The sequence below is a fragment of the Puntigrus tetrazona genome, chromosome 4 (assembly GCF_018831695.1).
Source record: "Puntigrus tetrazona isolate hp1 chromosome 4, ASM1883169v1, whole genome shotgun sequence".
Lineage (NCBI taxonomy): Eukaryota > Metazoa > Chordata > Actinopteri > Cypriniformes > Cyprinidae > Puntigrus > Puntigrus tetrazona.
The window spans coordinates 22,758,447-22,770,966 of record NC_056702.1 but is presented as its reverse complement, the minus strand read 5'-3'; the positions used below and the strand labels follow the sequence as shown (position 1 = coordinate 22,770,966).

Below are 12,520 nucleotides of genomic sequence, written 5' to 3'. Positions count from 1 at the left end.
AACACAATGAGGAAGAAAGTAAAATGTATTTTTGAGGGAAACCAAGAAAACGACACAGATCTCAAGACTGTTTACACAGAACTGTTCATCACAGAGGGAGATATGAGATATGTCAATAACAAACATGAAATTCAAAAGACTGTTGATGCTTTAAAGCACAAAAAAACACTGGACAAACCAATTAGATGCAATGATATATTCACTGAACTGAGGAAAAACAATGAGGAGAAGATTGTGCTGACCAAGGGAGTTGCTGGCATTGGAAAAACTGTGTCTGTGCACAAGTTCATCCTGGACTGGGCAGAAGGAAAAGCCAATCAAGATATACACTGTGTGTTTCTGCTTTCATTCAGAGAGATCAATAAGATTAAAGAAAGAAAGGTCAATCTACATGAGTTTCTGCTCAAATTTTATTCTGAATTAAAGAACCTAGAGAAATCAAAGCTATATACGGAATGTAAGCTAGTATTTATATTTGATGGACTTGATGAGAGTCAACTGCCATTGGACTTTGATAGTAAAACACTGGATACTGTGGAGAAAAGATCAGCTGTAGATATGCTGTTTACCAGTCTGGTGAAAGGGACTCTGCTTCCCTCGGCTTTTGTCTGGGTGACATCACGACCAGTATCAGCCAATCAGATCCCTCCTCAGTATGTAGGTTTGTTCACAGAGGTTCGAGGATTCACTGACCAACAGAAGGAGGAGTACTTCAGAAAGAGGATCACAGATGAGAGTCTGGCCTCCAGAATCATCTCACACATTAAGACATCTCGTAGTCTCTACATCATGTGCCACAATCCTCTGTTCTGCTGGATCACAGCCACAGTACTTCAGGACAATGAAGAGAACATCAGCACAACACTCACTGAAATGTACATTCACTTCCTTGTGATACAGATACACAAAGAGCCAAAAGTATGATGGAAAAAAACAAAGTCAACGTACACAGCTCTTAGATGCAAATAAAAAATGATTCTGAAATTAGCCAAGCTAGCATTTAAACAGCTAAAGAAGGGAAACATGATGTTCTATGAGAAAGATCTTGAAAAGTGTGGTATTACTGTGACTAAAGACACTGAGTTCACAGGAATGATCGCTGAGATCAGTAAAAAGGAAGATGGACTTTACAAGACAAAGGTTTTCTCCTTTGTGCATCAGAGTGTTCAAGAGTTTCTTGCTGCAGTGCATGTGTTTCTCTGCTACCTGAACAAGAACATGCAGGAGCTTAAGTTTTTCTTCAAAGATTCACAAACTACAGCCAGACAAAAATTTTGTTCTTTTTAGAGCTGTCAAATTTGTTGACTTAACGAAGAGGGCCACTGAAAAAGCAATGCAAAGCAAGAAAGGACATCTGGACCTGTTCCTGCAGTTTTGATGGGAATTTCACTGGAATCTAATCAAAATATGCTCAAAGGCCTGATCACACACACAAAAGACACTACTGTGAGCATCAGAAAAATAAGTGCACACATTAAACAATTACAAAAACAGGACATCTCAGATGAAACTTCAGTCAACCTATTCTACTGCTTACTTGAGCTCAAAGATCATTCATTATATGAGGAAATAAATCAATACTTAAGTTCAAATAAACGTCCAGAAAGAGACCTCTCCTCTTCAATGTGCACAGTGCTGACCTATGTATTGCTGATGTCAGAGAAGGTACTGGAGGAATTTAATCCAAAGCAGTACACGTCCTCATCTTCAAACTTCAAGAGACTTGTCCCAGCTGTGAGATGCTGCAAAAAAGCACTGTGAGTAATTTAATTGACTGCTGTTCAATCACACATTTTTTGTCACAAAATAGGTCAATGTCAAAATGTAAAATACTTTCCTGCCTTGATTTTAAATTCAAAAGTACAATATGTTATTGCAGAAAAAAACAAGCATCAGAATAATCTGAATAAACCTTCTGTTTTGTTAGATTTGATGGCTGTGGTCTTGATGAAAAATACTGTGAAACTGTGTCTTCAGCTCTACAACTGACAAATTCCCATCTGACAGAGTTGGACTTAAGTAGCAATGACCTGAAGGATTCAGGAGTAAAGCTGATTTATGATGGCCTGAAGAGTCCACACTGTCAACTAGGCATACTGAGGTTTGCCAATCAAATTAACTGAATCACTGTTAGGGGTGTGCCCAAAGCATTAATCTGTTTTCATAAAGACATAACACATAATACACAATAACACATGCTAAAGAGACATATACTATAATGTAACAAACTACTGCTAGCAAGTGGCTAACCATAAGTTCTCACTCTGGAGTCTCCATAAATACAACCTTTATGTTCAAACAACATATAATAATAATAATAATAATAATAATAATAATAATAATAATAATAAATCACTTTTACTATTATTATTATTAGGTGCTCTGTTAATTAAGGGTCATTTTGTAGGATTTTTTACCTAAGCAATGAGAGTTGGCAGTATGTATAATAACCACCCTATAATGACAAAAATTCACCTGCTCCATTTTTTTTTAAAAGCTCATATATCATAAATAATTTCAGAACAAGCCAAACATAACGTCACATTTTACAAGCCCAACCCACAACATTTTAGTTCACAACGTTTCAAAGCATAACATACTTTTTACTGCACTACAATTGTACTTTCTTACTTTAACTCAAGTAAAAGTAATTCAAAGATTTGCTTGAGTACAAGAAAGTACTACATTGAAAATACTTTACAACTTTACGCCTTCTAGATTTCGAGGCCAGCTGCACTAGATGGCCTAGATTTTGCTTTAGCATGGGGTGGAGCAGGTCTGGCCTGTGGTGTAGTGGTGGCTGGTGGTGCATGTGTTGTATGGCCTTTGTCTGCTTCTGCACTGCTCAGAACAGCTAGATAAAGCCCTCAACAATGCTGTGCTGTAAGCCTTGGTTGCCGGGGCAGCCATCAGCTTAAAGGCTTTGGACTGGAGATGAGGATGAGTCCTCCAGGCTCTACCCACAACATTTGAAGGTTTGCAATCCTTCTGTTGGCGCACTGAATGAAATGCTGGCTGAAATGAGGTGCAAAATGACTCAGTAGCCGAACGTGTCAATAACTGCATGAGGAGTAAAAGGGTTAGTGTGGACTGGACCAGAATAAAAGCTCTGAGATCAGCTGGTGATATACACACGAGTCATCCACAAATGCAGTTTTAACATATTGGATGCCCAGACACTGAAGACAACAATTGCTTCCATCCTCACTATTCTGTCTAATCATTCAGTGATATTCCTGAGTTCCAGCAATTCCAATGGGTGTCTCACCTAAAAGAGCAATTACTGTGTACAGCCATTTCACGTCTTTCCAAAATGCCGTTTCGGCTGTGCCCTCTCGGGTGTGGTCGATATCTGTCTGCAAATGACGACCACAATTGATTTCTTCTGGCGTGATCCTCCAACTGCCACCGCTCCGCCGCAGGTTTCATCTCAGCCTAACCCCACCCTTGGCTCGGCTATGTGATCCAATTTGCCCAGCGACCTCCAGGGGTAAAGTGGTGTTCTAAAGACTTCTATGACAGCCTGGAACGCTCCTGTCTTGCAAGAGGAGATTGCTGTCCTCCTGGCAAAGGATGCAATCGAGTCAGTTCCTCCAGCCGAGGTGGAGAAAGGGTTTTACAGCCCCAAATTCATCATACCCAAGAAAGGTGGTGGCCTTCGACCCATCCTGGATCTGCAAGTTCAGGTGATTTACCACAGGCTGTGGTGAACACTATTACCCAGGCTAGAGCTCCCTTTATGAGGCAAGCCTATGCCCTGAAGTGGAGTCTGTTCACGAACTGGTGTTCTTCTCGCAGAGAAGAACCGCAAAGAACCACGTGGCAGAAGATTAAATCCTCCTAGGACGCCCCTTGAGCCTTCATGGGATCTCTCAATTGTCTTGGCTGGCCTTCAGAGAGGTCCCCTTGAGCCGCTCCAGTTAGTTGAGTTTAAGTTCTTGTCTGCCAAGGCAGTGCACCTGACCATGCTCACTTCCATCAAGAGGGTCGAGGACCTCCAAGCATTTTCGGTAAGTGAAGATTGCCTTGTGTTCCGACCAGCCTACTCTCATGTAGTCCTAAGTCCTAGATACATGCCTAAGGTTCCTACCACGCCCTTTCACAATCAGGTGGTAAACTTGCAAGCACTGCCCATGGAGGAGGCAGATCCAGCCTTGTCGTTGCTGTGTCCAGTCAGAGCTTTACACATATATGTGGAACATTCCCTGGAGCTTTAGAAGCTGCAAGCAGCTTTTTGTCTGCTGTTGAGGCCAGCAGATAGGGAAGGCTGTCTCCAAGCAGAGGTTGGCCCGTTGGATAGTGGATGCCATAACCCTGACATTCCAGGCCCAAGGTGAATCTTGCCCTCTAGGAGTGAGAGCTCATTCCACTCGGAGTGTCGCCTCCTCCTTTATGTTGGTGCAAGGTGCCTCTCTGGCAGACATTTGCAGAGCTGCAGGCTGGGAGACACCAAATACCTTTGTGAGGTATTACAGTCTTCGTGTAGAGCCAGTTTTTTCTTGTGTGTTGGGTGATAGGTAATTGGCATAAAAAACTAGCCAGTGTCACGCTTGCTGCACCATTCCTGCTATCTGGTAGTAACGAGTTCAGGTTGTGGCGTTTTCCATTGGACCCCAGTCTGTTGTCACAACATAACTCGTAGTGACTGACAGACAAGGAACATCTCGGTTATGTATGTAACCCTTGTTCCCTGAAGGAGGGAACAGAGACACTATATCCCCTTGCCACAACCTTGAACCATCACTGAGAGCTGAGATTCGGTTTACAGTGGTTACACCTGTAGCCTATTTATATCCATGTGACGGGGAGGGGCTCAGGTTTAGTTAATCACTTGCCAAATTTCATTGGCTTTTTCTTTTATCAGAGCTAATAAGGGCTCCAAGCAAAACCCCAGTCTGCCGTCATGCCATAACAAGGGTTCCATCAGGAACAAAGGGTTACAATCTTGTTACTATCTCTATTTTTTGCTTGGCTATTCTAATCTTTTCAGAGAACTAAGAGATTGACAGGTTAGTGCTTCATTCATAAATTTAGATTTGATTTTAATTTTATTAACAACTGATCAATGCACATACATAAGATGTGATGCAGTAAACACTAAAGCTCAGACATGTGACACTAGAACCAGTGATGTTTTGGTCATCTAATAGCTGAACTTGCATTCCAAACGATCAAATAATAATTTTATTTGAATTAAACAATTATGTTTTTAAATGAGTTATGTGTTGTATACTTCTAAAATGTTACCAATAAAGTCTAATTACACTTTTTATAACTTTTTATGTTCTGCAGATTACAAACTATATAAATTGTCAAATTTCTATTAATGGCACTTTTTTGTTTTGTTCTTTACACAGACTATGTGGATGTAATCTCACTGCAAAGTCCTGTGAAAGCTTGGCTTCTGCTCTACAATCCTCAAGCTCTGTCTTGAGAGAGCTGGACCTGAGTAACAATGACCTCCATGATTCAGGAGTGAAGCTTCTTTCTGATGGACTAAAGAGTCTAAACTGTCAACTGAATATACTGAGGTTTGAGTTTCAAATACTTGATAAATTCTTTTGGAAAGTAATTACAAAAAGTAATTCTCTATGTAATTACTGTATTCTTCTTGTTCAGATGTTCTATATGTAATCTCACTGCACAGTCTTGTGAGAGTTTGTCTTCAGTTTTACAATCCTCAAACTCTCTCCTGAAAGAGCTGGATCTGAGTAACAATGACCTGCAGGATTCAGGACTAAAGCTTTTTTCTGATGCACTAAAGAGTCCAAACTGTCAGCTGGATATATTGAGGTAAATGGTTTTCTATCAAAATGGTAACAGCTACAGATAAGTAGTGGATTGCAAATGCACCCTGTGTGAATGCACAACAAAGCAATTCATTTGAACCACTGATTGCAGATTGAGTATTCTGTCTTTCTGGACTTTGACAGTGGACCGTCAACTAAACATTGCTGAACACAATAAGACAATTAACTGAAATGAAGAGTAGGGCGCACAGAACACGTAGGGCAATCAAAACAACAACGCAACAGAAGCTAAAGACGTGAAATTAATTCAATTTATTAATATTGGTTAATTTAATTGCAACATTTACTAATGCATTAATAAAATCAGCAGTTGTGCTTTTTAGCAGAACTAACAGTGAACAACTGTATTATCATGAACTAAAATTAAGACAGATTAATAAACACTGTAATAAATGTATTGTTTGTTCAAGTTAATTAGCACATAACTAATATAACCTTATTGTAAAGTGGATCAAAACTGGAAAGGCAGTCCAATCTATTGACATACATAAGGGAAACCCAGAAGGCATAAAGCAAGCAATGGATCCAAACACAAACATCAATCTAACTAGAATCAGAGGGACAATCCAAACAATTAGTGGTCATGTAATCAGGCAGAATCATACAGAGAAGTCATGCAGGAGAATAACACTTGGTAAGGCAGGTAAACTGACAATAATTTGCAATTAGCATGTGGATGGTCTCTGAGTTATATAGTGGAAGAACTGGAAGTGAGTGCAGAGGGAGTGGAGCAGAAGTCAGCACTCAGGCAAGGGATCCCTCTGCTGGCGTGGCATTACAATATCTTCCATTGTGTTTATACACATTTTTGTGTGAAATATTCCTTCAGGGAAAATTAAAAAGCTGCCAGGCTCCTGGTGCTCTCGATAGCCTGAACTAAAGTAATGCTAAACTTGTGCTGTAGAAATAAAATCTGCCTTGCCTTGTCTTATTTTTATTTTGTACTTAAATGCAAGATGTATAATGTTTAATGATTTGGATGAATATTTGTTTTTTTCTTGATAATTTAAAATGAGCACAACATTTTTTGTGAACAATTGTTTTTGTTTTTTTTCACAAACTAATGTGATGTGAACTGTTTGCTGTATATTTTTGTAGGTTGTCTGGCTGTATGGTGACAGAGGAAGGCTGTCATTATTTGTCTTCAGCTCTGACTTCAAACCCCTCACACCTGAGAGAGCTGGATCTGAGCTACAATCATCCTGGAGATTCAGGAGTGAAGCTGCTCTCTGAAAAACTAGAGGACTCAACCTGCTCATTGGACAAACTCAAGTATGTTTAGCAGGAGAAGTATTTAGTAGGGGAAATAACTATAAAAATCTCACAAATATATATATATATATATATAAAAGCGATACAGTATTGTTATTAAAACCTGTATTATTTTCTGTGGTGTTGAGTCTTAAATGACATACAAACTATGACAGTGATAATTTACTGAGAATCTCCCCTGAAATGTGATTGGGATAGTTTTGAGTAGCACTTGAGTAAGTTTTTGCTGTGAAAACCTGGCAACCCTGATGTTGGCAACGCCTAGCCAGCAGAGGGATCCGTTGCCTGAGTACTAACTGTGTTCCATCCCTCTGCTCACTCTGCAATCATTTCCTGTTTGAGGGCTTTATAACCAGAGGCTCACCGCCAAGTATTGCCAGTACTACTGCCTTATCAAGCATTCTTTCTCATTGTTCTGATTCCCTGCCACGTGTATGATCTCTGCCTGTTTAGCTGATTACCAATTTAAGGACCTGCTCTCCTGTTCTGATTGGACTCATGACCTGGTACAGACCCATTGCCTGTTTCATGACCACTGCCTTTCAGATTATCCTTGAACTTGATATTTCTGACTGCCTTTTTGTTACTGACTCTCTGTCTGCCTTAACATTTGTGTTTGTTGCCCTTGTATGTAATAAACGACCGCAACATGGATTCTACGTCGGCCTCTGCCTCCTCGTTACAGCTGAACAAAATGCACTTGCGATATATACAGTATATAACAATATATTGAGATGTACACAGCTCTCCTAGCAACCAACAAAAAAAGCATATCCCTAAAAAATACTGTTATCAAGACTACATCCAGTCAATCTTTTAAAATTACTAAACTAAAACATTTATATTCTGACTGAATGTGTGTGTTTCATAGTGTGGATCATGGAGGAGAATCCAGGATTAAAGAAGGACTGAAAAAATGTAAGTGTATACACACACACCTACACACACACACACACACAAACAGTCAGAGGTGGGTAGTAACGAGTTACATTACATAGTTTAATCATTTTTGGGGTAATTAAACTTTTAGAGTATATCTAAAGATTGGTACTTTTACACAAGTACATTTTAGTCAAAAAACTACATTTACTGCATTACTGTGGGCGAACTTTCTCTCTTTATTTTAATGCAGTACAACTTAAAATGCTTTAATTTATTTATTCCAAACGCACCATCTACTTTTCTCAGTGCATTGTCTGGTCTGTATTGTATGGTCTGATTCTTTTAAGGGCATATTTAAGTGAAGTAAAGAATGTAGAAGTTCATGTGTTCAGTGGAACTTAACAGTGCGTTATGTCTGCGGATCCAGTTGCAGGCTTTTATTTGATGAAGGCATGGTCAAAGCAGGCAGACATCAAAAACACAGCAAACAGGAATATCAGAGGCAAGGCAACAACAGGGTCAGGCATAGTCAAAACCAGAGAATATCAAAAGAGAAACAATGAACAAACAAAAGTAGGCTAACTATAACGCTACATGCCAGGAAAAATCCTGCTTCAGAATTTGTAGTGTCCAAACAGGAAGTAGTAGCAGAGGAAGAAATCACAGTTCATGCCGATGTAAGAGCTCCCTCTGCTGGCTTCCCGTAACACATGCCATCACTTCCAGTACTTTTTGTTCTTCTTTACGCTGAAGATAATTCTTAATGACTTTGGCTGTACGTTTGGGGTCGTTGTCCTGCTGCAGAATAAATTTGGGGCCAATCATATGCCTCCCTGATGGTATCGCATGATGGATAAGTATCTGCCTGTGTTTCTCAGCACTGACAACATTAATCCTGACCAAATATCCAACTCCATTTGCAGAAATGCAGCCCCAAACATTCAAGGAACCTCAACTTTTTGACAGTTCAGAGCACCTTCTGCCATATTCTGCACCCAGTTCCTATGTTTTGGTGCATACTTTAGTCGCTTGGCCTTGTTCATGTACGTCGGAGGTATCGCTTTTTGGCTGCAAATGTTCCAAGAAGGCCACTTCTGGCCAGACTTCTCCGGACAGTAGATAGGTGTACCTGGGTCCCACTGGTTTCTGCCTGTTCTGTGCTGATGGCACTGCTGGACATCTTCTGATTTCGAAAGGTAATAAGCTTGATGTGTCTTTCATCTGCTGCACTAAGTTTCCTTGACTGACCTCTGCATCTACGATCCTCAACATTGCAAATTTCTTTGTGCTTCTTCAAAAGAGCTGGAACAGCACATCTTGAAACCCCAGTCTGCTTTGAAATCTTTGTCTGGGAGAGACCTTGTTGATGCAATATAACTATCTTGTGTCTTGTTGCTGTACTCAATCCCTCCATGACATGAAACTATCTTTCACAACCTCACCTTGGTAGCAAAGTTTGGCTGTTCCTCACCCAGTTTTAAGCCTTCTACACAGCGACAGATAGATAGATAGATAGATAGATAGATAGATAGATAGATAGATAGATAGATAGATAGATAGATTGATTGATTGATTGATGTTCTGTCTAAGGGGTCTGTGTACTTTTTGTATTTTATTAGTTTTAACTCAGAAATTAAAATGCAGCTTCTTCTTTCTTTGGTTTCTCTACCCACCTTTGCAAAAAAACACACACACACACACACACACACACACACACACACACACACACACACACACACAGCTGTAGTGATTGTTGTGTTACTAATGTCTCTGTTCTTGTGTTCAGACGAGTGTTTTTTCACACTGGATCCAAACACAGCATACACTTGTCTCTATCTGTCTAAGAAGAACAGAAAGGTGATGCATGTGTCTCAGTCGTATCCTGATCATCCAGACAGATTTGATGATGTTTGTCAGGTGTTGTGTCGAGAGAGTGTGTGTGGACGCTGTTACTGGGAGACTGAGTGGACTGGGCTTGTGCATATATCCGTGTCCTATAAAAGAGGTGATGAGTCTGTGTTTGGACGCAATGATCAGTCCTGGAGTTTGTGCTGCTCTCCTCACAGATACTCATTCATACACAATAACATAGAGACTGATCTCTCTGTGAAGCCCATCATGAACAGAAGAATAGAAAGAACAGGAGTGTATGAATATATTTCTAGAGTAGGAGTGTATGTGGATGAGAGCGCAGGAACTCTGTCCTTCTTCTGCATCTCTGACACAATGAGACTCATCCACACAGTCCAGACCACATTCACTCAGACACTCTGTCCTGGGTTTACTGTTTATTATAAATCATCAGTGAATCTGTGTTGATGAATCAGAAGAGACTGAGCAGAGATTCTACCCATAATGCTTTGAGCTGCGTGGCAAATTAGTAACAATGAGATGACATCAATACTGCAGCTCAACTTCTGTCACTGAAATAACAGAATAATGCTTGAGAAATACTCAAAGGCAGATAAGTGTGTGTGTGAGTGTGAGAGAGGGAGAGTCATGCTAAGTGATGATGTGAATCTGAATTTATGAGCCTACATTTGTGTTTTAATTATTGTGTGCCTTTAATAATTTGTATTATTCTCAAAATTACCTTTCAATTCAAATGTGTCTTTCACAAACATGTCATTCTCTGTTTTGTACAGAAATAATAAAAGACGGTGACGGATCAACTTGAGATGAGACTGAGATTACATTTTTTTAATGAATAAAGTCGATTCCTCACAAAAATGAAACGAACAAAAATAATAAAATAAAATGTGCTCTTAAAATGTACTCTTCACCCTGATTAAGATCTGTTTATGTGCACAAGCGCTCATCTGACAAAATTTAAAAGCTGAGAGTCCTGAGACCTTGTTTAATATCAGAAGTAACATGATCTTTCATCTCTGTTGATGTGTTGTCAGTTTTCTCTTTGCTCTGCGATGTATTTTTCACTGTGTGAGAACATGTGTGTGGTTTCAGAGCTGCATTGTTTGTCGGGCATTAGCTCTTACTATGTTCGATCACAAGTAAATGATTTCGTCCAGGAATTGTAAAATCAAAATGTTAAACCAAAAAAACTAAGGTATTACTCACAACAATCGTTGTATCTTGCTATTTTAACTTACACTCTGTGTGTACTAATCCATGTTGCTTAAAGATGAACATGCTTTGAGCGGGATCGACTAATTTATGTGGAAACATCAACATCCTAATTTCTGCTTGGCTGATGCCATTTAACTCCATGTAACTCGGCAGAGACCTTTCTCCGTAAGTAGCTATATTTAGTCTCAAAATTGCTGAATTGGCAACACTGCATGTGAACCCGTCAAAGATAAATGTGATTGTAAGGATGACACCATTAGCATGCTGCACAAGATGTCATGTGCGTCATTCAAATTTGCTCCTCATAATACAACATTCTGAATAAATTATGCAAACTGTACATAAGAACACGATAAATGTAAAACACTATAGAAATTAATTTTGATTATGTTCACTCACATTTAACATTGTATAATCATTAACTCAGTTACATTCTCCCCACTGAACTTAGTATGCATCTATCAAAAATTCTGCCAATAAACACTTTCCCCACCAAACAGAATTTTCCTGCTTTGTGTGTTTTCACTGTTAAGCACTTGGGGACACTATTACATGTCTCCTGAATGAGTTTGGGTTCATTCAATCCAGAACACAGACCAGAAAGAAGCAGTGTAGAAGAGACTCTTTAAGGAAAATCATAAGGCGAGCAGTATCTGATGTATGTGTGTGGTACCCAATTTACTGTCAATGGCACAAGACGTTCATACAGCACATTATAGCCACACACTGTCAATAAACTCCGCAGAAGAAGCAACTGGAGATGAGAAGCAGAAATATTTCTTGGTGATGGATAAAGAGTGAAGAGACCACATTTTGTGTGCTCTTTACTCCCAGACACACAGATGATCAAATATTGGATATCAGGGGACTTGACCCTGTGTAGTTAAACCCTCTCTGCAAAATAAAACCATTATTCAACTTCATTTGGTCGACCACTGAGCCGGAGTGGAAGGCTGTTACCAAAGACTTTGCTCACACTTTCCACACTGCTTCGGGGGTCTTCATTCAACCCCCTTCCAAGCCTGGAAGCATGTTTAAAAAGTTTAGATTTTCCTTCACACTTATGGCTGTTGTTGATGCCCACTGCAGGTTTGTGTTTTCTATTGTCGGAAGCTACGACAGAGTGTCTAAAGCTGTTGTGTTTGCCTACTCAGAGTTGCCTTGGGCTGCCTGTTCCTCCTCAAGATACTTTGCTCAACACTGACATCACAATTCCATTCATGTTCATCAGTGATGAGGCCTCTTCTCCCATAAGGGATCTCACGAAGCCCTATGCTTTGCAAAATCTGTGTCAGAAACAAAAATCTGTGTTTTTATTTACTGCAAAGAAAAGACCATGTCTCCGCATCTTCAGCCAACATCAGCTCAAATCACTGGCTTCCCAAGATTTCAACAACTACCGACCTTCCAACCAATCAACAACCTCGGGAAACCTCTTTCTGCAATGACAAAGGGAATCCTGTAACAAA

At 39.8% G+C, this 12,520-nt stretch overlaps 1 protein-coding gene across 1 annotated transcript; it reads left to right on the top strand.

Annotated features, from left to right (window-relative positions):
• The first annotated feature begins 1,392 nt into the window (after positions 1 to 1,392).
• LOC122343013 (ribonuclease inhibitor-like) lies at positions 1,393 to 11,546 on the top strand. Its single transcript, XM_043237282.1, has 7 exons — positions 1,393 to 1,757; positions 1,928 to 2,101; positions 5,358 to 5,531; positions 5,620 to 5,793; positions 6,909 to 7,082; positions 7,954 to 8,000; positions 9,751 to 11,546. The coding sequence occupies exons 1-7, from the start codon at positions 1,408 to 1,410 to the stop codon at positions 10,281 to 10,283; spliced, it is 1,626 nt and encodes a 541-aa protein (XP_043093217.1). The 5' UTR covers positions 1,393 to 1,407; the 3' UTR covers positions 10,284 to 11,546.
• Positions 11,547 to 12,520: the final 974 nt, after the last annotated feature.